Source organism: Emys orbicularis, chromosome 6, assembly GCF_028017835.1.
Source record: "Emys orbicularis isolate rEmyOrb1 chromosome 6, rEmyOrb1.hap1, whole genome shotgun sequence".
In the NCBI taxonomy this organism is placed as follows: Eukaryota; Metazoa; Chordata; order Testudines; family Emydidae; genus Emys; species Emys orbicularis.
The window spans coordinates 21,629,621-21,652,218 of record NC_088688.1 but is presented as its reverse complement, the minus strand read 5'-3'; the positions used below and the strand labels follow the sequence as shown (position 1 = coordinate 21,652,218).

Genomic DNA, 22,598 nt, shown 5'->3' with positions numbered 1-22,598 from the left:
GAGAAAAGGTGCTGCAAACATTTAGTCCAAAACATAATCAATAAATGCATCCTACATCTCTTTGTAGCCTTCTGTTAAATTGAGGTCACTCTAGCCTGGGATACAAAAGTATCTTCCATTGCCTCCAACCAAAAATATTTATAATAAATTTAAATTGGTATTCTGTTATTGTTTAACAGTATGATTAAAACTGATTATTATGACTTTTTTAAATCTAGTTAATTTGTTGTGCAGTAATCGCTTGAGTTAACTGCGATTAACTGATATACATATTTTAAAAATTATGCTATGTAGTAACTAAGGCTATGCCTGGTTTGATTGGAAAAGGTTAAATAAAATCTCCCTAAAATCTCTAAGTAAATTTCCTTTTGTACAGAAGCATACCATACATAATGTATAGTTTAAATAGTCAAGGTAGGAGATAGCCATTATGGGCCTGATCCTTGGCTCTCAGAACATCCCCTCTGTACCATGGAGCAATGCAAAGAGGAAGTAAAGCTGCCCTAATAGAACAGCTGGGAGAAACCCCTTGTGTAGGCATAAAGCTGGTGTAGAACTGGCAGAACCATCCCAATGCCACCCCCAACACAGAGGACACACTCGAGCAGTCTCTGCTTGCACAGGCGATTGCCAGCCAACATAAGTTATGGGAGCACTGCCGCTGCTCTAACTTACACTAGGTCTGAATCAGCAGACACTGGTGCCTAGGGAGCTGCGCTTTTCCCAAGGATGTTACCCCTTTGCCTAGCTGAAGACACCTCAGCACCCTCATGTTTCATAAGAATCTGGTAAATTTTTCAAGCTTTGCACATTGCGACAGTGCAGAACCAAAATATTTTTGATGCACAGATGAAGAAAGTAGCTCATAATTTTGTTTAAAATGATAGCACCAGATGCAAAGGAGAAATGGGAAGCACATGCATAAGTATAAAATTATTTTGCAAATCAATATGCTACAGCACATTAAAGCCTTCAACTTCACATACTATTGTAGTGATAGATCCAGCAATCTCCATAATTCCCAGCATCCAGGATTATTTTTAAAGCCACCCACAACCAAAGATTTACTTTACCTTCAGTGCATTCCACTGCCATAGCTTTTCTTCCTTGTATTTTAAGAGAAAAATCTAGGTATAATTCATGCTCTCAATTTTGTCCACAAACTACATGAACTGAATGACTTTTCACTATATACTAGCATGTTCAGAAACTTGATAAATTGCACAGAGATACTAGCAGAGGATCTCTAAGCACTTTAAAAATGTTAAATTTCCAAAAATCCCTGTGTGCTGTGCAAACTGGAGTTACAGAAAGGTTAAGTGACTTGTCCATGGTCATGCACTGGGAGCTTCAAATAGGAATTCTAATGTCAAGTCCTCAGGTTTTATTTACCAGCTTTTATTATGTGTCAAATTAACAGAACCATTACCTATCATGACTTCTATCTTCTTGCTTTCTTGATTGTCTTGGTTATTAAACACACGACACCAATAGGTCCCCTGATGTTCCATGTCCACATAAGACACCTATATAAGCATCAGAACCACACATCTTAAAATATATAAAATGCATTTTCAGTTAAACCAATAAAAAGGAAAAAGTCAAAAATTAAGACTAAACTTCCTTCACACGATTTCAAAAACACAGGTCCTGATCCTGCAGCACAGGGATCTGTCTGCATAACTCCACTCAAAAAGAAAACAATGTAAAACTTCAGAGCCTACAAGTCCACTTAGTCCTACTTCTTGTTCAGCCAATCGCTACAAAAGAGCCATGCAAATATCTGTTCTCACTTTCTGGTGACATTGTAAATAAGAAGAGGGCAGCATTATCTCCTGTAAATGTAAACAAACTTGTTTGTCTGAGTGACTGACTGAACAAGAAGTAGGACTGAGTGGACTTGTAGGCTCTAAAATGTTGCATTGTTTTCTTTTTTAATGCAGTTATTTTTTGTACATAATTCTACATTTGTAAGTTCAACTTTCATGATAAAGAGATTGCACTACAGTACTTGTATTCGGTGAGTTGAAACATACTATTTCTTTTGGGTTTTTTTAACAGTGCAAATACTTGTAATCAAAAACAAATATAAAGTGAGCACTGTACACTTTGTATTCTGTGTTATAATTGAAATCAATATATTTGAAAATGCAGACAACATCCACAAATATTTAAATAAATGGTATTCTATTATTGTTTAATTGCTTGACAACCCTACTACAAATCTATCTTGCTGATTTGAGATGAATTAAGCATGGAATACTACAGCTCAGATGAGTTTAGAAAAATATTTGCGACATTCAACATTCTCAGGTATGGCGTAGAGAAAAGGTGCTGCAAACATTTAGTCCAAAACATAATCAATAAATGCATCCAGGGCCGGCTCTGGCTTTTTGGCCGCCCCAAGCAAAAAAACAAACAAACAAACAAAAAACGGGGCAGCCAGAACGGCAAAGCAAAAAAAACCAAAACCCTGCGGCGCGGCTGGAGCGCTGGTGCAGGGGGACCGGCTGGGGGGGCGGGGGGGAGGGAGCGGGCGGGAGAGAGAGAAGGGGGAGGCCAGGGCTACAGCGGGGGCGCTGCCACGCGGCCCCTCCCGCTGCGCCGCCTCCTGCCACCTGGGCTCCGCTCCGGTGTGCGGGGAGGGAAGGAAGAGGACTGCCCTGCAGGGAGCTCCGGCCCCCTACAGGGCGGCCGGAGCGGAACAAAAAAAAAAAAAGCGGCCGTGCCACCCTAGGATTGGGCAGAATGCCGCCTCGAACAATCTGCCGCCCCAAGCACCAGCTTGCTCAGCTGGTGCCTGGAGCCGGCCCTGAATGCATCCTACATCTCTTTGTAGCCTTCTGTTAAATTGAGGTCACTCTAGCCTGGGATACAAAAGTATTTTCCATTGCCTCCAACCAATTAATACCACCAGAGACATGGCTCCCCTAATTAAACTTATTTTAGAACTCTGCACTCCAAAGGGACTCAAAACCACTATGGAAATACTAGCAATGGGACACCAGAAAACTGAAAGTGTTCTTTATGCTATCTCACAGCTAAATGATTCTTATAATTTAGTCTCTGAGGCAAATAACTATGATAAAAGTGGTTAAATTAGTTTCAGAACTCAGCACTCCTCAATAACTTACCATATATACCTTTCTGTTCCCATTTGTCAATGGAAATCCATTTCTGAACCACTGGTAATGAGGAACTGGGTTTCCAACAGCACCACACTCTAGAACCAATGTGTCCCCTACCATCAGGTTTTGTGATTGGGGCTGAATGAAGACATGTATCTTGTTTTCAGGCAAACCAACCAAGCTTCCTTAAATTTAAAAAACAAGAAAAGAAAAGAAAAAAAAACCACATATAAAAAGAATTCACTGAGAAGCAAGCCCAGGCTTTTTTACTGTTCTGTCTTAATAGGCGGGAGGAGTTGGAGACAAAGAGATAGAGAATGATTAGTTTGCCTTTTACTTACTTCAATTTCAACATAAGGAGGTGCCTCTCCTAGTCTCTAAACCATGACAAACTATTAATAATGTTTATTACATTAGTGCCTAAGGACCTTAAAAATACAGTAAAAACAAACCATTAGCCTTTCTCCATACAAATCAGATCAGCAACAACCAGACTTGCCCCAGCTCTGCTCCCACATCATCCTAAAAACCTACAATAAAAATACTGCCCCCCCCCGAACCTCAGCCTGTTCCAGACTTCTGCTCAAACAGAAGGGCTTTGCAGCATGCCCTAAACAATAGCAAATTCAGACTATTTTGGAATGGAGAAAGGAGGAAGAGCAAATTAGGGACCCTCACAACTGAGAGCAGCTGACTCTCTAATAAAACCAAGGACTGTAGTACCTCTAGTACAGCAGTATGGCACGGGAAGAAACTGCCTCTTTCAGGTAGGGAGGACTCAAGATATTTAGGGCTTGGTAAGTCAAAACCAAAATTCGTACATCCACCCAAAACTCAAAGGCAGCCAGTGAGGCTTCCAGAACACCAACATCATGTCCTCACAGCAAGATGCACCACTGAGCCACAGTATTCTGTGTCAGTTTCTGTTTCCAAAGAGATGTAAAGTGTAATCCACGTACACTGCAGTAATCTAATCTTAAAGTGACAGGTGTGGGACACCATCTCTAGATTGGACTAAAATGAAAAGCCATCCTGGACACTACTCCTGTAAGATTGTGTAACAGTAGATAGGGGTTGAATGAGACTTAACCTTTCAATCCTTCAGGCAACTTGAAAAATCTTTCTGGCTAACTATATTATATCCCAAATATATTACTCCAGCCTCAGTTGAAATGAGATCCCCCTCATTTTCAACAATGAGTAAACATGGAAGGCATATTTGAAAATATTTTCTCTTTGAAAAAACATGGTTCAAAAAATTAATTCCTCTTCATGTTTTATATTCCTAAATTTAGTCATCAGTAAGATAGTGGAAGGTGAACACACACAAGTAGGCTTACTTTCAAAGCCAATTTTAATACCTCGCTGTTCATCACACATAGGGCCAAATGCAGCAAGCCTTTCATGAATAAAATTCCACTGATTTTAGTGTGAGTTTTGCACAAAGGACTTGAAGGACTGGGCCCTTACAATATAGTAAGTTTACTGCTATTCTGTCTACATAGCACCAATGAAGACTGGTAACAGTCTTCACACTATCCAATTTAAACCAACGTTTTAAAAAATGACTTGTGATTTTGGGTCCCTTTATATTTGGTTGACAGGGTCTGATTTCCAGAATGTGCCAAGTCTCCACCCTTTGAAAACCAGGCCTCTTTAAGGCATTTAAAGTTGGAAGCATCCAAAATTGAGGCACCCAAAAATTACTAGTCAGTTTTTAAAATCTTGGCCCTTAGTGATTACATATTTTCCAGCTTCACTGTATTTCCCGTCTCACTCACTTTTTGATGTACCCCTCATCTAAACAACAATAGGCAAAACTACAATATCACTACACAAACTGGTTAGCAACATTGCCAGAAAAATGAACGTGTTGGAACAACCCTCAACACCATAAGACCAATTGCCTTTGCCAACAAAGATTAAGAATGACATAAGCAAAAAGCAACAAAATCATTAGGTCACAATCCAGATGGGAAAAGAGGGGTAACATCACAGAATTCCATTTAATACAATTGTGATCATGATCTTCATACTGGAAAATGGTTGATATATCTCTGTCAGTTATCAATTCCTTTATAAGTGAGGGAGGAAAGTATTATTTTGGCTCCATATGTAACAAAATTGATTTATTCAATTTATGGGCCAGATTCTCACTTGGTGTATCACCACCAAAGTCAATAAAGCTACACCACTTTACACCAGCTGAGGATCTGATCCATTATTCATAGCAGTTTAAACTGAACTCTCGCGCGCGCGCTCTCTGTGTTAATAAATACATACATACAGAGAAAAGACAGAAAAGTTAAGATTACAAACAATGGATAACAGTCATTCTTTTCTCTAGGGACTAGCATGCATGGCTGGAGGATTGGAAAACCAATCCTCCTTTTATCCAGATTTTTCTTGGCAAGTCATATTGGAAATAATACTGTTAAGGACCTGATTTTGAGTACTTTCTGCAAGCTTCTAAGCACCCTTAGCTCCTGTTGAAGTCATTAGGAGGTTTAAGGCACTTAGTACATTGCAGATGCAGCTGTGCATCTCCCACAATTGGGATCAGTTGTATATGTTGCCAACATATCACTTTCTGTATGCTTTTATGTATATATTCTATCCGCTGCAGCTAGATCTGATAAAGGATTCTTAGAGTGAGATTTAGGTAGAAGATTTCACTGAGGATATCCTGAGCATCTAAAATAAGTGTACCACCACTGAAATGTCTCCTACAAGTTCTTCTGTTTACCTGAACACGTAACACTATATTTAATAGCGTTAGTTGACAACTCCCAATAATGTTATAAGCCCCAGTGCCATTTTGTGATCTATTATAGGACAGTAATCCAAACCACAGAATATTCAAGGCTGAATGCTCTTCTGTAGGAAGCTCCCCAGTGTTATGAATTGAATGCTCATGATGTACTGCCACCACAGCATGCAGGAATCAGCATCTTAACTCTGAAAATTTGACAGCTGCTGTTACTGAACCAGAATTACAACCGTTTGCTACAGAAACCAGCTGCAGTTCAGATTCTGACCCTTTTCGGTGCCCCCAAAGTATATTTTCAGTGCAGTGGAGTATATTATGCTTTAAGGGTATACTATGGTTGTCTTTATTTGCTGGTTTTGACTTTCAATGAAATAAGAGTAAGCATTACCAACGTAAAATATTTTGACTACAGATAAACCAAACATAGGATTTTGGTTTTGCTTGTTAAAAAACAAAAACAAAAAACCCTAATCCAGGACACAACTTGCCTGCTTGCCTACATTCTTGTGGTTCAGATCAAATGAAATCCAGATTCAAACAACTCTTTGTTTATTTTTACAAGACCCCAAAACCTAGCTGACATGGCTTTGTATAACCCAAACCAAGTCTTCCTGTTTCACTTTCAGTACTTATTTGACATAATATTTATATATTAGATGCTTCTTAGCACAAAGCTATAATCTGAAAGACATTTAAAACTGAAGAGAGGGATTTCAAAAGTAAATGGTTAACACTGTGGCTACACAAGAAATGCATTCTGTAGATTTCACAATTAGTGGTTTAACTATAAAGCAACAGAAGTTACACTTTTGAACTATTTACTTATGCCCCCTTCACCCTCTCAATGTAGGCTTGCCATTCAAGTTACAGGGAGCTCTGCGCACATGCAGCAAAAAATCAACCCAATAGTCGGTACGCTTCAAGGTAATCATTTTACCACTTCACCAGAATTGCCATATTACACTAGCATCAGCTTTTAATGAAAATTAAATTCCTTAGTGTCTCATAAAAATGTGCAGCAACCCTTTTCTAGTTGTTTAATTAAGGTGTACAAGCACATACACACCAAAGTTAACCCAGAAGAGAGCACAGTCAAGGCCCTCTGTGTATCAGTTATGTACCCACAATGGAATTACAGAGGGAGCCCACTTCATTTACGCCAGATACAAAATTTTAAATGGTCCAAAACTCCTGCAGATGGACCCAATACACAGCAGTAGCTACTAAGAATGGTGATTGTGAAGAGTTGCATTGCAGCCCCCATGACCTGCCCGCAGGGATGTGCATACATGAACTAAATTCCTCTCACCACCCAGCTTACTTTGCTGCAGATGGCTGGTAGTGAAAATGTTAGGGGGTTACAGTGAAACTGCAATATTGTCACCAAGTTTAGTGTGTCAATATTTCTTTAATTCAAATAGTCAAGTTTGACAGTGAATCTATTAACAACAACAGAATTAATGGGCCGTTCTATAGTACTAGAAGTGCTTCATAAACACCACTCACCTCTTTGTTCTAACTCCTAGATAAAGTTTCTTCTTAAACAAAACTGTGTTCACAAATGTATTAATATAGAAACTGCTAAAATATTGAGATTAAATATATTTCTACTGTACATACAGAAGCAACTTCACTGTGAGGAATTCAAATATGCATGGGATGTCCGGTAAAATTTAAAAAAACCACAACGATAGCAAGTTCAGACTTCCCCAGAAAGAATATATCATGAAGCTTTTGGCTCAGCTGTTGTGGTCACTCATGTCAATGTGTTTAGATTAAAGGTCCAGAATATGCAGACATATGTTGGCATCTAACCTGTCAATCACTTGTGGATTAAGGGCTCATAACAATATGTATTGTATGCATTGACTCCCTTTGGTCTCCCTTTGTCCCATTCTACAATGTCTGAGCAACACAGCATGTACAGCACGGTGTATTTCAGGGATCCAACAACACATATGCTCAAGCCAGAGATAAGAGAGTTACAGACTAACTGGAAGCTTCAACTAATTTTCACATTTTTGGAGGAATTAAGTCAGAACCTCTAATTTCTTTCCTTAAAGTGATCTGCAAAGGAAAACAAAAATTGCCCTCTTTCAATAGCGATTGAGTACTCCATTGAAATCTCTTAAGGGCATCCCAGAAACAAGATTGAAAGAAAGGCTCAAGTCCTAGTATTCTGCATTGGAAAGTTAGATCTCCTCTACTCTGATTTTCCAGGAAGCTGATGAATAACTAGAGAGTAAGCAAGATTATGGCTTCCTGGGTACAAAGGAGGTAGCGCTGGCTGAAAATTTACTGACAGAACTGTTTTCCATCAGAAAGTGTCAATTTGTCAAAACTGAAACATTTCTGGGAACTGTGAAGGGGCACACTCACTTTGGTGGAGAGGAGACTAACGAGCCTAGTTCAACCTTAACAAGGCACACCTGTAAGGCTTGCTCTGCGTGTATGGGGGGGGTGCAGGGGAAAAGAGCTTAAAAAGGGAAAACCTGCTGCAAGAAGGCTGCTATACCTCAGAGATTGCTGACCACAGACACAGATCAGCCGGGAGAGATACTTGCAGGCCTCAGCCACCCTTGAAACTGCATGGACCAGCTGTCAAGCAAGATGCCACAACAGGAGGTGCTGGAGGTAGACCCTACTTAAAGACAGTAGACCAGCTGATAAGCCAAGCCCCAAAGGGCTGACCCCAGAAAGACTGCCTGACTAGAGAGACAAGCAAGCTTTGCTTTCTTTTCCTCTGATTTCCCTCTCTCACGCAAGGGAAAGAGAGAGAGAAATGGACCTCTCTTTTTGTTTGGAGAACACCTCATGTGGTACAAACAGGGGGAGAGCATTATAAATAACTTGGATCAGGATCTGGTCTGGACTCAGGGAATCCCCAACCTCCACAGAAATGTATTAACTTCCTGTGAAAATTTTGATGAAATTATCAAAACCTTTTTTTTTTTTAAACTTACTCTTTTGACATAATATAAACAAAAGATCAACATGTTTCCTTTTGATACAGTGAAAATGAAATATTTTTGTCATATTTAATTCCACAATAAATTCTAAAATTGACTTTGTCCTATTTGGGACAAAACCAAAGTTTAAAAACCTCAGAATTTCCTGCAGGACAGAAATTCCAGATTGAGGAGCTCTGAAAGGAGGTGAAACTCGAACAATTGTGATAGGAAGGGATTTTTAGGCAAATTGTTTTTATTAACTCCTCAGATGCCTGACAAACAATCAGCTTAGAAAGCTCCCCCTAGTGCTCTTAGAACTCCAGTAAAAAGAGAAGGTAGGAGTACCTATTCCTGAAACACGATAAAAAAAAAAAAAAAAAAAAAAAAAAAAAAAAGCTTTTTACCCCATAAAAGCCATACAGACCTTCAGGCCTTCTTTATATGCCAAAAGGAAATAGATACGAAATAGGGTTTCTCTTTTTCAGATTACCTTTGAAGACCAGCGCGACTATCACTGAGGGTTCTCCATTACACAGGTTGTGAGCAACCCCTACATGGAGCCTCACAGCCAGTCTCCCCTTTGTGTAGAAAAAACAACAACACAACTCCATAACATTCAGGACCATTGTCAAGGGACTCTCAACGGCTGTGGAGGACGACTGGTTTCCTCTTATTCATCATAAAAAGTAACAGAATGTGATCTCCCCATGCAAAGCTCACTGTTGGGGAAGGAAATGAGCTACTGTAAAGGCTGGCAGGCCTAACATCCAGCTTTCAACACTGGTCAACTTAAAAACCTATGCAGACACTTGCTAAGACTATTGCTAGTGTTATTGAACTGCAGAAACACACACCTATGTGAGGAAGTCACACTGACAATTTAGTACTTTATATCAGCTTGCAGCGGTTTGTTGCTTCAGACACTGATTGCAGAATTCTGTCATAGAATCATAGACTTTAAGATCAGAAGGGACCATTATGATCATCTAGTCCAACCTCCTGCATAACGCAGGCCACAGATTCTCACCCACTCATTCCTGAAACAAACCCTTAACCTATATCTGAGCCACTGAAGTCCTCAAATCATGGTTTAAAGACTTCAAGGTGCAGAGAATCCTCCAGCAAGTGACCCGTGCCCCACGCTGCAGAGGAAGGCAAAAAAACCCAGGGCCTCTGCCAATCTGCCCTGGGGGAAAATTCCTTCCCGACCCCAAATATGGCGATCAGCTAAACCCTGAGCACGTGGGCAAGACTCACCAGACAAGACACCCAGGAAAGAATTCTCTGTAGTAACTCAGATCCCACCCCATCTAACATCCCATCATAAGCCATTGGGCATATTTACCGCTAATAGTCAAAGATCAATTAATTGCTAAAATTAGGCTATCCCATCATACCATCCCCTCCATAAACTTATCAAGCTTAGTCTTGAAGCCAGATATGTCTTTTGCCTCCATTGCTCCCCTTGGCACACTGTTCCAGAACTTCACTCCTCTGATGGTAGGAGACCTTCTTCTAATTTCAAGTCTAAACTTCCTGATGGCCAGTTTATATCCATTTGTTCTTGTGTCCACATTGGTACTGAGCTTAAATAATTCCTCTCCCTCCCCGGTATTTATCCCTCTGACGTACACCTCCACCTCAATATAACGCTGTCCTTGGGAGTCAAAAAATCTTACCGCGTTATATCGAACTTGCTTTGATCCGCCGGAGTGTGCAGCCCCGCCCCCCTGGAGCACTGCTTTACCACGTTATATCCGAATTCGTGTTATATCGGGGTGTGTGTGTGTGTGTGTGTGTGTGTGTGTGTGTGTGTGTATATATATACACACACACACACACACACACACACACACCCCTTTAATCATCAGAACTTGTGCTACTTAGGTGAAACACTTTTTTGGGGGGGGAGAAGGGGGGGGTTAGTTTCTCTCTGCAGTTTTACTAAATAGCCATGACCCAGTCCACTATGGGAGCCAATGTTACAATCAGGATGATTTAAGACTTAAAAAATAGCTGCACTTTTGGTGAGGAGGGAGAAGACAATTGTTCAGATAATATCAAATTGAGTAATTCTTTAAATTTCAGATGTTAAAAAGGTGTCTGTTTTAGCATTAGTCCTTGCAACATTAGTGAAAGTTTGATCAGTGTTCCTTACATTCTTCTCTTGCCTGGAGTAACATTATAAGCAGAACACTACTGTAGTTCAAAAAGCCTATAGCAAAGCATCACCTATAAGTTGCATAATAAAGTAAAATAAGTTCTCTTTACAGATTGAAGACGGTTTACTTTCTTTTTTAACTTAGCACATTTCACCTCATATCAGTAGCTCAGTGAAATGCCAAAACTTCTAAGCAAGGCAGTTAACAAACAGTAAAAACGTTGCTATTAGTTGTTCATCTGTAACATTCATTACAAAAGTTCCGTGGATTACCCTACCAAAATAACCACCAAAACCACACCGCCTCTGAAACTGGGAGCAATGAATGGTGTTAGCACAATATGAAGTGGACTACAAATAAAAAATACTGTACACTCCCCCCAACTTTGGTACCAACTAAATGGATACAAGTGAACAGATTTTAATCTTCACATCTTAATTTTCTCTTCCCCTTTATTCATTCCTTTCTTCCTGCATTCTCATTTTCCACATTAACATTACATACTTTATACATGATTTTCCTACTACAGGTAAACTTGAACCATATCTTTTACTTACCTGGATATCTATCATTAGATTATTTAACTGTTTAGTTGTAAACTTACAAGAATTTTAGTCACATGGAAAACACTAACTCTTTATTTTACTCAGTTTATAAAATAGACAAACACTGGAAGCAAAAAATACTTGTCTACATTAAGTCCCTTTTTTTGACTTACCACTCCACACATATATAGCGGTTTATATTCTCTAAGTGCTGTGTGTTAGGACTAGTTCACAAGTTAATCTCCCTTTCAGTTTCTCTACTGCTCTGGAGAGGGTGTAGAGACTGTGCTGGGTCTATGTTTGGTGCAGCACATGGCTGCTGATGTGCCAGCACACTATGCTGAAGCCTGGCAGGCACATTGGGAGGGATGGAGTCAAGGCTACATCCATTCTTCTCCCATTCCCACCTACTTGGAGGATTGGGGGAGGAGGACAACAATTCATAGCAAGCTCTGCAGAACCTTCCTCTCTTCCCCTCCCACTCTTTATGCTGTGATATGGGTAGCCAGCACAAGGCAGTGAGGCATAAAACACCCCCTTCACTAACTTGTGTAATCATGAGTGCTGGACCATAATCTGGGCTTTAGCTAATTAAGTTGTTACGGCAACTCAAAGACACTTTCACAGCAGATTGAATTTGTCAGATGCATATTTACTTTAAGCCTACTGAATTATGATCTGGTTCATCTTCCCCACCCCCAGATCCGAACAGAAGGGACCCATTGTGAAAGGCATTTGCAACTCACCATAAGACACGCCCTGGAGATCACAAACGTCCAGTTGTGCCCACCGACTGAATACAAAGGAAGAATCGCTGTTCACTCGACAGATGTAAAACCCAGAATCATTTACACTCACTGGGTTAAAAATCAACTCTGGGGAATTCCCATGTGGAACCTGTGTTACATATGAGCCACAGAAAAACTTAACTGACTGTTGCTGGTTTGGAGTAAACATTAGAATATTTGTATCTAGCAAGGACTGTACTCCTGACTACTATCAGATTTTCTTAAAGCCTATTTCAAACTGTCAGAAGAGACAAATCTTGTCCTCAGCCTTTAACATCTTAAAGACAAAATACTGATTCAAGGGCAGATTGGTGTTGCTGCTATTAAATAAAGAGACATTAGAAATTTTCTTAGCGTGCACGTTGTTTCAGGAACTTCAATTCTGAATCTTTATCCTACCACAAATAGCTGGATGGGATTCCCAAAGCATTATCCCAGTCAGCACTCATGTTATATCAGTATTGTCATAAGCAGACATATCCAACTCTGAACTGGAAACTGTTAGAACTCTTTTTTGGGGGTGCAGCAAAAGACTATACATGAAAATAAATGTACCTTTACCAGATAAGAATCAAAACTGTACAGTAAATAGTGCATTGATTATACACATTTCAGTAACATGGAGACAATCTCTATCTGGATCAAACTAATTTAACATGTTGCTTAAGGCCTAAAAATGATCTAACATTACATCTTAAAAATGGAATTTAATATCATTGCTAATATAAGGGTTCATCAATAGGCATTCCTCTTACAGGAAGATATGCCTGGATAAAAGGAGGGGAGGGTGTTGGAGAAAAGCTGTGTTCCTTTTTAACTGGGGAATGCTATTCAGGCTATAGGAATATGGGGCGGATGCAGGAATTTAAAATTTGACCGCTTTTGGAAGGGCACATTAAGCACATGATGTTATGAAGAAAGACAGCACACCCTCACTATAACAAACTCCTGGGGATCCAAGCCATTTGACCATTATAGCCAGAGGTTCAGTATAGCAAAACAAAACAAAAAAAAAGGTGGTGGGGGGGGCACAGCAGGGAGAGCAGAGCTCCTCCAGCAGGAGCTAATACCTCCTCCAGCCGCGGTGGTCCTGGGGCCGGAAGAACTCCACTCTGTGACCCCGCTGCAGTCCCGGGGCCAGAGGAACTCCGCTCTGTGACCCCGCTGCAGTCCCGGGGCCAGAGGAACTCCGCTCTGTGACCCTGCTGATTATTGCAGGGTTGCCAATCTGGAAACTTTCACCATAAATGTTCTTAAAAATATCTTTGAGCCAGTTGGAGGAGGAGGGAAGATGGACTCCAGTTTTTTGTAAGGATTTATATTCTGCAGACTGACTTTTATGCAATACCTCCATCGAGTCCTTGAGATTTCCTATATTTGGTTATTACCTCTTTTTCCTCTTTGAACCACTGATAATGCAGAAATGGATGTCCAGTTGCCCAACAACATAGCTTGACTGTTTGTCCAGATAATACTGACTTAGGGTCTGGCTGTACAACAATCTTTATACCTTTAAAAAAAAAAAAGGAGAAGTTAAGACATTGCAACAACAATGAGAATTTGCTTCCACTTGTCTTTTGTAAGTTAAATATTGTTGTACGATTAGAACTGCGCTACTGTATTTTTGCAGTCTACCTACTGCAGGTACTTTACAATTGTCAATTGTTTATTTTAAATACAGTGATGAAGTTTAGTTGTAAGTGGTACATGGATGATTAAATAAGGTTTTTTTAAATATTAAAAATTGTTACCTTATTTAACATTTTTACTGCCACAATTTTAACAAACTTGAGGTTGAGAGTCTGTTGCCAGAGAAAAGATTTAACTTTTTGTACATTAGGCAAGTTCTTTTAAAATATGTATTAAATATAAAGGAATTCACAAATTACACTTACACCCACTATGGGGCCCCAATACACTGCCATAGTGGAATGTAGGGGAATCAGTATGAATGAGAACCAGGCCCTTTAAATGTTTTGTTATGTTCTTGATATGTTACTGTGATACCTCATCATCATCATCTATGGTTGAATTTATCAAACAAAAATTATTTTAGTCAAAAAGGGACATTTCTAAACTGAATTTTCATGAAGACCTTTTTCCCCCAAAATGGTTTTTGCATTTTTGACAAAAATTTTAAGTGTACATATCTGCATTCACCTGTTGGCTTTTCGGTGAACGTGTGTGTGTGTTGAGGGCCTTTTTCCCCTATTTTGATTGATCACTCTAGTCACATGCTGGGAATTTTTTCAAGATGAGGAAAGTAGACATGAAGGAAGGTCCAGTGCTTAGGGCATTAGCCTAAGATTTGGGAGACCAGCGTTCAGTTTCCTGCTGTACCACAGACTTACTGTGATCTTGGGCAAGTCACTCAGGGCTTGTCTGCATGAGGAAATTGACCAGAATAGTTAGTAAGGAATAAGCTATTCTGCAATAGCTTCCCATCTGGATACTCTTACTCCAACATAAGTGTCCACTGGGGAGTTATTGTGGAAAAGCTATAACACTTTAAATTCACACTAACTTACCCTAAAATAGCTTCCCCATGTAGACAAGCCCTCAGTTTCTGTCCCTCAGTTTCCCATCTGTAAAAATGGGGATAATAGCACTTTCCTACCATAAAGGAGTATTGTGAATCACAGAATCATAGAAATGTAAGGCTGGAAGGGACCTCGATAAATCACTAAGTCCAGCCCCAGCACTGAGGCAGGACCAAGTAAACCTAGATCATCCTTGACAAGTGTTTGTCTAAACTGTTTTTAAGAAACCTCCAATGATGGGTATTGTACAACCTCCCTTGGAAACCTATTCCAGAGCTTAATTAACCTTATAATTAGAAAGTTTTTCTTAATATCTAATCTAAATCTCCCTTCTGCTGATTACTTCTTGATCTATCTTCAGTGGATCTGAAAAACAATTGATCCCTCTGTTCTTTACAACAGCCCTTAACATATTTGAAAACCTATCAGGTTCCCACTCAGTCTTTTCTAAAGACTAAATATATCCATTATTTTAATCTTTCCTCATAGGTTAGGTTTTCTAAACCTTTTATCATTTCTGTTGCTCTCTGGACTCTCTCCAATTTGTCCACATCTTTCCTAAAGTGTGGCACCCAGAATTGGTCACAGGACTCCAGCTGAGGCCTCACCAGTGCTGAGTAGAGCAGGACTATTACTTGCATGTTTTACTTACACTACTTTTGTTAATACACCCCAGAATGATGTTAGCCTTTTCACAACTGCATCATATTGTGATCCACTATAACCCCAGATCCTTTTCAGCAGTACTACCACCTAGCAGTTATTCCCCATTTTGTAGCAGTGCACTTGATTTGTCCTTCCTAAGTGAAATACTTTGCACATGTGTTGATTTCAGACCAATTCTCCAATTTGTCAAGGTCACATTGAATTCTAATCCTCTTCTCCAAAGTGCTTGTGACCTCTCTCAACTTGGTGTCATCTGCAAATTTTATAAGCACACACTCACTCTTCACTCCATTATCCAAGCCATTAATGAAAATGCTGAATAGTACCGGACCAAGGATGGACCCCTGCAGGATCCTAGTTTGACAGGAAACAGTTAATAACTACTCTTTAAGCATGGTCTTTCAACCAGTGGCACATTCTTCTATGAGGAGATAACTGGCTCTGTGGATGAGGGGAAAGCAGTGGATGTGTTATTCCTTGACTTTAGCAAAGCTTTCAATACGGTCTCCCACAGTATTCTTGCCAGCAAGTTAAAGAAGTATGGGCTGGATGAATGGACTATAAGGTGGATAGAAAGCTGGCTAGATCGTCGGGCTCAACGGGTAGTGATCAATGGCGTCATGTCTAGTTGGCAGCCGGTATCAAGCAGAGTGCCCCAAAGGTCGATTTTGTTCAATATCTTCATTAATGATCTGGAGGATGGTGTGGACTGCACTCTCAGCAAGTTTGCAGATGACACTAAACTGGGAGGAGTGGTAGATACACTGGAGGGTAGGGATAAGATACAGAGGGACCTAGACAAATTAGAGGATTGGGCCAAAAGAAACCTGATGAGGTTCAACAAGGACAAGTGCAGAGTCCTGCACTTAGGATGGAAGAATCCCATGCACTGCTACAGACTAGGGACCGAATGGCTAGGCAGCAGTTCTGCAGAAAAGGACCTAGGGGTTACAGTGGAAGAGAAGCTGGATATGAGTCGACAGTGTGCCCTTGTTGCCAAGAAGGCTAACGGCATTTTGGGCTGTAAAAGTAGGGGCATTGCCAGAAGATCTAGGGACGTGATCGTTCCCCTCTATTCGACATTGGTGAGGCCTCATCTGGAGTATTGTGTCCAGTTTGGGGCCCCACACTACAAGAAGGATGTGGAAAAATTGTAAAGAGTCCAGCGGAGGGCAACAAAAATGATTAGCGGGCTGGAACACATGACTTTTGAGGAGAGGCTGAGGGAACTCGGATTGTTTAGTCTGCAGAAGAAAAGAATAAGGAAGGATTTGATAGCTGCTTTCAACTACCTGAAAGGGGGTTCCAAAGAGGATGGATCTAGACTGTTCTCAGTGGTACCAGATGACAGAACAAGGAACAGTGGTCTCAAGTTGCAGTGGGGGAGGTTTAGGTTGGATATTAGGAAAAACTTTTTCACTAGGAGGGTGGTGAAGCACTGGAATGGGTTACCTAGGGAGGTGGTGGAATCTCCTTCCTTAGAGGTTTTTAAGGTCAGGCTTGACAAAGCCCTGGCTGGGATGATTTAGTTGGAGATTGGTCCTGCTTTGAGCAGGGGGTTGGACTAGATGACCTCCTGAGGTCCCTTCCATCCCTGATATTCTATGATTCTATGATCCACTTTATAGTAATTTCATCTAGACCACATTTTCCTAGTTTCCTTATGAGGCTGTTACGTGGGACTGTATCAAAAGCCTTACTAAAATCGAGATATAATCACATCTACTGCTTCCCCCCATCCAGTAAACCAGTAACCCTGTCAAAAAAGGAACTGAGATTTGTTTGGTATGATTTGTTTTTTACAAATCTATGCTGGCTATTCCTTACAACTCTATTATCCTCTAGGTGATTACAAGGTAGACACATTAAAGGTTTGTGAGACACTCAGATACAGCCATGATGGGAACCTTATAATTACTTAAGTAAATCATTTAATTTTCAAATGTAAATTTTGAAAAATATTTTTTTTTAAGTCAATACTTCTACAGAAAAACTGGAACAAACTCAAGCATTTAAAAAAAAAAAAAAAAAAAGTTCTGAATTTTCAAAAATTTCCAGAAATTTCTTTTAAATCAGCTCCAGTTGTCACTAACATTTTAATATGTAAGAAAACCAAATTCTGTGGAGATATTACAGTAACACTAGCAAGTTCTGAGAAAACTGATTCAGAATTTTTAGCATAATACAATTACCTCTTACTATAAGAATATTTTTAAGATATATAATTTTTGCACTACTTTGAAAGAGATTACAAATGGGCTTTACTGCTTCATGAACTTCCTCTGAAAGATGAAATACAGAAGTCAACGTGTGGTTTTACCTTGAAAAGTGGCTAAAACTGCTGTGTCATGATTTCTGTTTGTCATCTTTCACCGATTTCTACATAGGGTCAAATAATTTTTTTACTTGTAAACTAAGTGTCAGTTCTGAATAAACTCAACCTCAACATTGAACAAATTCAGACTGACTTGCCTACGTTGTCATGGGAAGAGAACTTGAGGCAGCAAATACCTCTGCCTGAGTTTCAACCAGTATGACTCACTGAGGTTACAAAAGGCTGGGCAGTATTATTGCACACAGTCTGCCAGTGGAGCCCTTGTCCTTCCTGAATAGGGAGCCAGTAAACCAAGGGGAGATTGGGAAGGAAGTTTCTTCTTTGGATTTGGTTTGTTGATTTTACCACAGAACTCCAGGAGCCAGAATGGGCAAATGAATGACACAGGGAAGGAAGATATTGTTTAGATTTTTGTTATCCCAAAAGGGGAAGGTTCATTTTTTTTTAGTTTAGCTGGGGGAAAACTGAGACAGCAGGCAGGTAAGCCATTGCTGGAGGCACATGTAGCAATATTCTATACATGTGAAGATGATGGATAAATCTGTCTATTTTCTTGGGCATCACCACCAGTAAGAAGATTCTTCCAGCAAAATTGTACCCTCAGTTATACCTGTGCAACTCCCTTGTCTTCATTGCACAGGTGCATCACTTTCAAAGAGACTACCCTATAGCATGAATAGTTAACAGGTTATTCAGTTGATGTGTAGGTTCAGGAAAAATTTGCTTAGGGTGAAACTAAGCTTAGAAAGAAAAGTCTATAGCAACACCCATGATAATTAACAAAGACAGCTACTCAATTGTGACATTAAAATGATCCAGCCACCAATTTTGAAAAAAGAAACGTACACAACATTCAAGTAAATTTGTGCAATCAATCTTGCTTGGATCATCAGATCAAACTGAGGGAATTACCTGTACATTTTGACCTAAAGTTCAGGGCCAATCCAAGTTTCTAGGAGTAAAAACCTGGATAATTATCAGGAGTTACAGAACCCAAACCCAGGAAAATTCTACTATTTATAAAAGCTGTTTGTTAGAATCAGTCTTAACATTTGCTTTGTCTTTATCAAAACCTTGGGGTCTGAATTATCAGGGTCACTCTAAGCCAGCAGATCTAGCCAAATAACCCTTAGTTAAACAGATAGATGAGGTTACACCTTTTTGATGGATTGTACTGTCCTCATTCTAGAATGAACTACATATTGTCATAGGCTGGCCTATCAGCAGAGCTGAGAGTGGGTCCTGGAAAGTCATACCAATTTGGGTGTCCTGCTGAGTCACCAACATAGGGATACATTCACTCTGGCTTCGTCTGACTCAGGTCCAACGCCACCACTGATAGGAAGTGATTTACAGCCATGAGATGCAATAGGGATCAGGTTGCTAAAGCTGTAACTGCTCTTCCCAGACTCCGAGAGCTTGTCTTCACTGCATACTTAACTAGAGCGTTGCCCCATTTTGACTTGTGTACATACCCAACATCCCTGCTTTAAGGCCTGGTCTACACTACAAAGGCCTGGTCCACACTAACCCCCCACTTCGAACTAAGATACGCAACTTCAGCTACGTTAATAACGTAGCTGAAGTCGACTCCCCCGTCGACTCCACGTACTCCTCTCGCAGAGCAGGAGTACCGGCGTCGACGGCGAGCACTTCCGGGATCGATCCCAGAAGATGGATTGCTTACCGCCAGATCTGGAGGTAAGTATAGACGTACCCAAAGTTTTGCCAGCACAGATGTGGGCTAGGAACATTGGGGGGTGAGGGGCAGTGTGAGAGAAGGGGCAGGCGCGTAGCAGGGGACAACAACCCACACACTTCAGCCAGCTACATCAGCAAAACCCCAATGTAGATTCAACTATAGCTGTGTTGTCAGAAGCACTGTTCTGTCAGCAATGTCATTAGGGGCAAAGATGTAGCTATGTCAGCAGATGAAGTTCTTCCAGCTTATGCCACATCTCTACTAGCAGGGTCTGCCGGAACTGCTATGCTGGCACAGCCATACCAGCAAGGGATCTGTAGTGTGGACCAGTGGTTCTCAACTTTTCCAGACTACTGTACCCCTTTCAGGAGTCTGATTTATTGTGTACCCCAAGTTTCACCTCACTTAAAAAACTACTTGCTTACAAAAATCAGACATATAAAGTGTGTCAGCACACTATTGCTGAAAAATTGGTTACTTTCTCATTTTGTCTGTATGAAATTTTAGTTTGTACTGACTTTGCTAGTACTTTTTATGTAGCCTTTTGTAAAACTAGGCAACTATCTAAATGAGTTGATGTACCCCCTGGAAGACCTCTGTGTACTCCTGGTTGAGAACCACTGGTGTAGACAATGGCCTGAATGTGGTGGTGCATTTAACTTGAGTTGGCTCGCCCAAGAGGAGACACAGGCAAAAGCTCAAGTGAGCACAACGCCTCAGCTGCTCTCATGACCACTCTGAAGAGTGGATACAGGCTAGCAGCACTTGAGTGCCATTAGTCCTCCAGTGACTTCCCATGAGTCCCCCCCACCCCTCTCCCCCGGCCCAGAAAGGACAGACATGTTCTCGCACATTATACTGCAGACCAATTCATAGTGCAGCTCAGATTACTACAGCGCTAAGATCCATTGGATATGTCCCCAGAAATCTTAGTGCCACCCACAAGTATGTGCAGTGCTAGTATGGACACAGCAACTCAAGTGTTATTTTGCAGAGCAGCCACTCTCACTCAAGCTAGGTTAACTCAAGAGCTGTAACTCTAACGTAGGTAACTTGAGTTATCTCTTTAGTGAAGACATACCCTGACTGAGACCAACGCAGGGCTGGCTGAGAACAGTATATCAGTATCACCTAGATGACATTGCTGCGAATGTCTAATGATGACTTTATTAAAATAAATTGTATTAAGGTTTTATGTGATAAAGGAAGCTGATGAACAGGAACAGTTGTCACCCAATCCAAAGAGTCCCCGTTAGTCATTTATCAAGTTGTCCAGATGTGACATCTTTTGGGACAGGATAAGACAACTTTTCTTTATTGCTTATTAGTCTCAATACTAGGAATGGACTCTTGATCTTATCCACTACAAAAAAGGATCTCAGTCATCATCAGGGGAAATCCCAAAGGGACATGGCATTCTTGCAAACTGAGCACCACCCAAATTGATCTCTGGCAAAGCATTTAAAGTGGTGTGGTTGTATATTCAGTTCACGTCCATCACTGGCTATCTTGTCACACCAACTAAGCTTTTGACACCTACGATCACCACCTGTGTAGCAGCATTCCTTGACACACTCTTTGGAATTTGTTGATCTTCCATTCTAATATGTCCCTAACAAAAAAGCCACTGAAACCAAACCAATGCTGATAGACGTGGTTGCTAGCTTTGGCTTGGAACATCCTCATTTCTAATCTTGTCCTGCCACTCAATATAAAGCAGTGGACAAAGACATGAATCAAAAACATTAATCTGATGTTCTTCCAGCTTTCCTCATCACCCATATTTCATTGCCATAAAACAGAGTTGGTGTAACTGTGGTTCTACAGACCCACAGCTTTGCAGCAAGCTTGACATCACAATGTCTCAATAGAGGTCACTGAAGGGCCGAAACACAGCAGCAACTGCTGCTGCTATACAAGCATCTATATCTTTCAAGCATCCTCCAGCACTATCTATGACACTGTGCCCAAATATCTGACAGCTGCCACCTGCTTGATGTTCTGTCCAGAAAGGTTAATATTGAGCTGGTTGTAATATGGAAGAGGCTGCCTGATAATGGCCAGGGACTTAGTTTTATCTGGATTAATAACCAAATCAATGCATGCTGCTTCTTGCCTGACCAGACTGGCCATAAACTGCAGCAATTTACAAAACTGAGCCAAAAAGACAAGGTCATTCAAGATCTCAAAGCAAACTGGCATTCAGCTCACTTCCAACTGCCCCCTCAAAACTTATCCATCAATCCATCAACACTAATATTGAACAATGATGACAAAACAAAGCCTTGCCACACTCCTATGGGGATAGGAAACCCAACTGACTCAAATGCAGCTTTCTGTTCCATTATAAAGCTCTTCTGTCAATGAAGTTATCTTCCCAGGAACGCTTTTAGAATATCTACGCAGCAATAAAAAACCTGTGGCACTAAGGCTCAGAGGCCAGACTGTGGGGCTAAAATATACAACGCAGATGTCTGGGGTCAAGCTGGAATCCAGGCTCTGAGACCTGCCCCCTTCATGGGGTTTCAGAGTCCAGGCTCTAACTCAACCCTAAACATCTACAACTCTGCAATTTTTAGCCCCGCAGCCTGAGCCAGCTGACCTAGGCCAGCCATGGCTATGCTGTGGGTCTTTTATTGCACTGTAAATGTACCTCAAGTCTAATCAGATCCCAAACAGATCTCCTGGACATTACAAACAGACCCAGCTTCTTTGCGTCCTGCTCAAAGGAGGCACAATATCAAAGGAAGTACTGGTCCTAGACCATAGGAAGGTCTAACTCCAACAAGCATATAGCTTACTAAATTGCCTGATTGTATCTTAAGTGCATATCCCTAACAAGATAGAGCACATTAAGATGTCAATTCTTGTCTGCACATGACTGCACATTTTAGGGCGTACAGTAAGTAATCTAGAGAAAGGAATGTCTGGACCATCTTAATTTCTTTTAACATTCTCCTCCTCAGGCATACTCATTCCTTACACACACACAATGAATTGTTTCCCTGGCT

At 40.7% G+C, this 22,598-nt stretch overlaps 1 protein-coding gene across 1 annotated transcript in view; it reads right to left on the bottom strand.

The window, feature by feature from the left end:
- The window catches only part of MALT1 (MALT1 paracaspase), a 69,598-nt gene that overhangs the window by 39,038 nt on the left and 7,962 nt on the right, over nt 1–22,598 (bottom strand). Inside the window, exons 3-7 of the mRNA XM_065406776.1 lie at nt 13,733–13,854; nt 12,303–12,453; nt 3,135–3,313; nt 1,430–1,526; nt 1,074–1,106 (exon numbers count right to left, since the gene is read on the bottom strand). Coding sequence (XP_065262848.1) covers nt 1,074–1,106; nt 1,430–1,526; nt 3,135–3,313; nt 12,303–12,453; nt 13,733–13,854 — 582 coding nt within the window. The remainder of the gene's footprint in view (nt 1–1,073; nt 1,107–1,429; nt 1,527–3,134; nt 3,314–12,302; nt 12,454–13,732; nt 13,855–22,598) is intronic.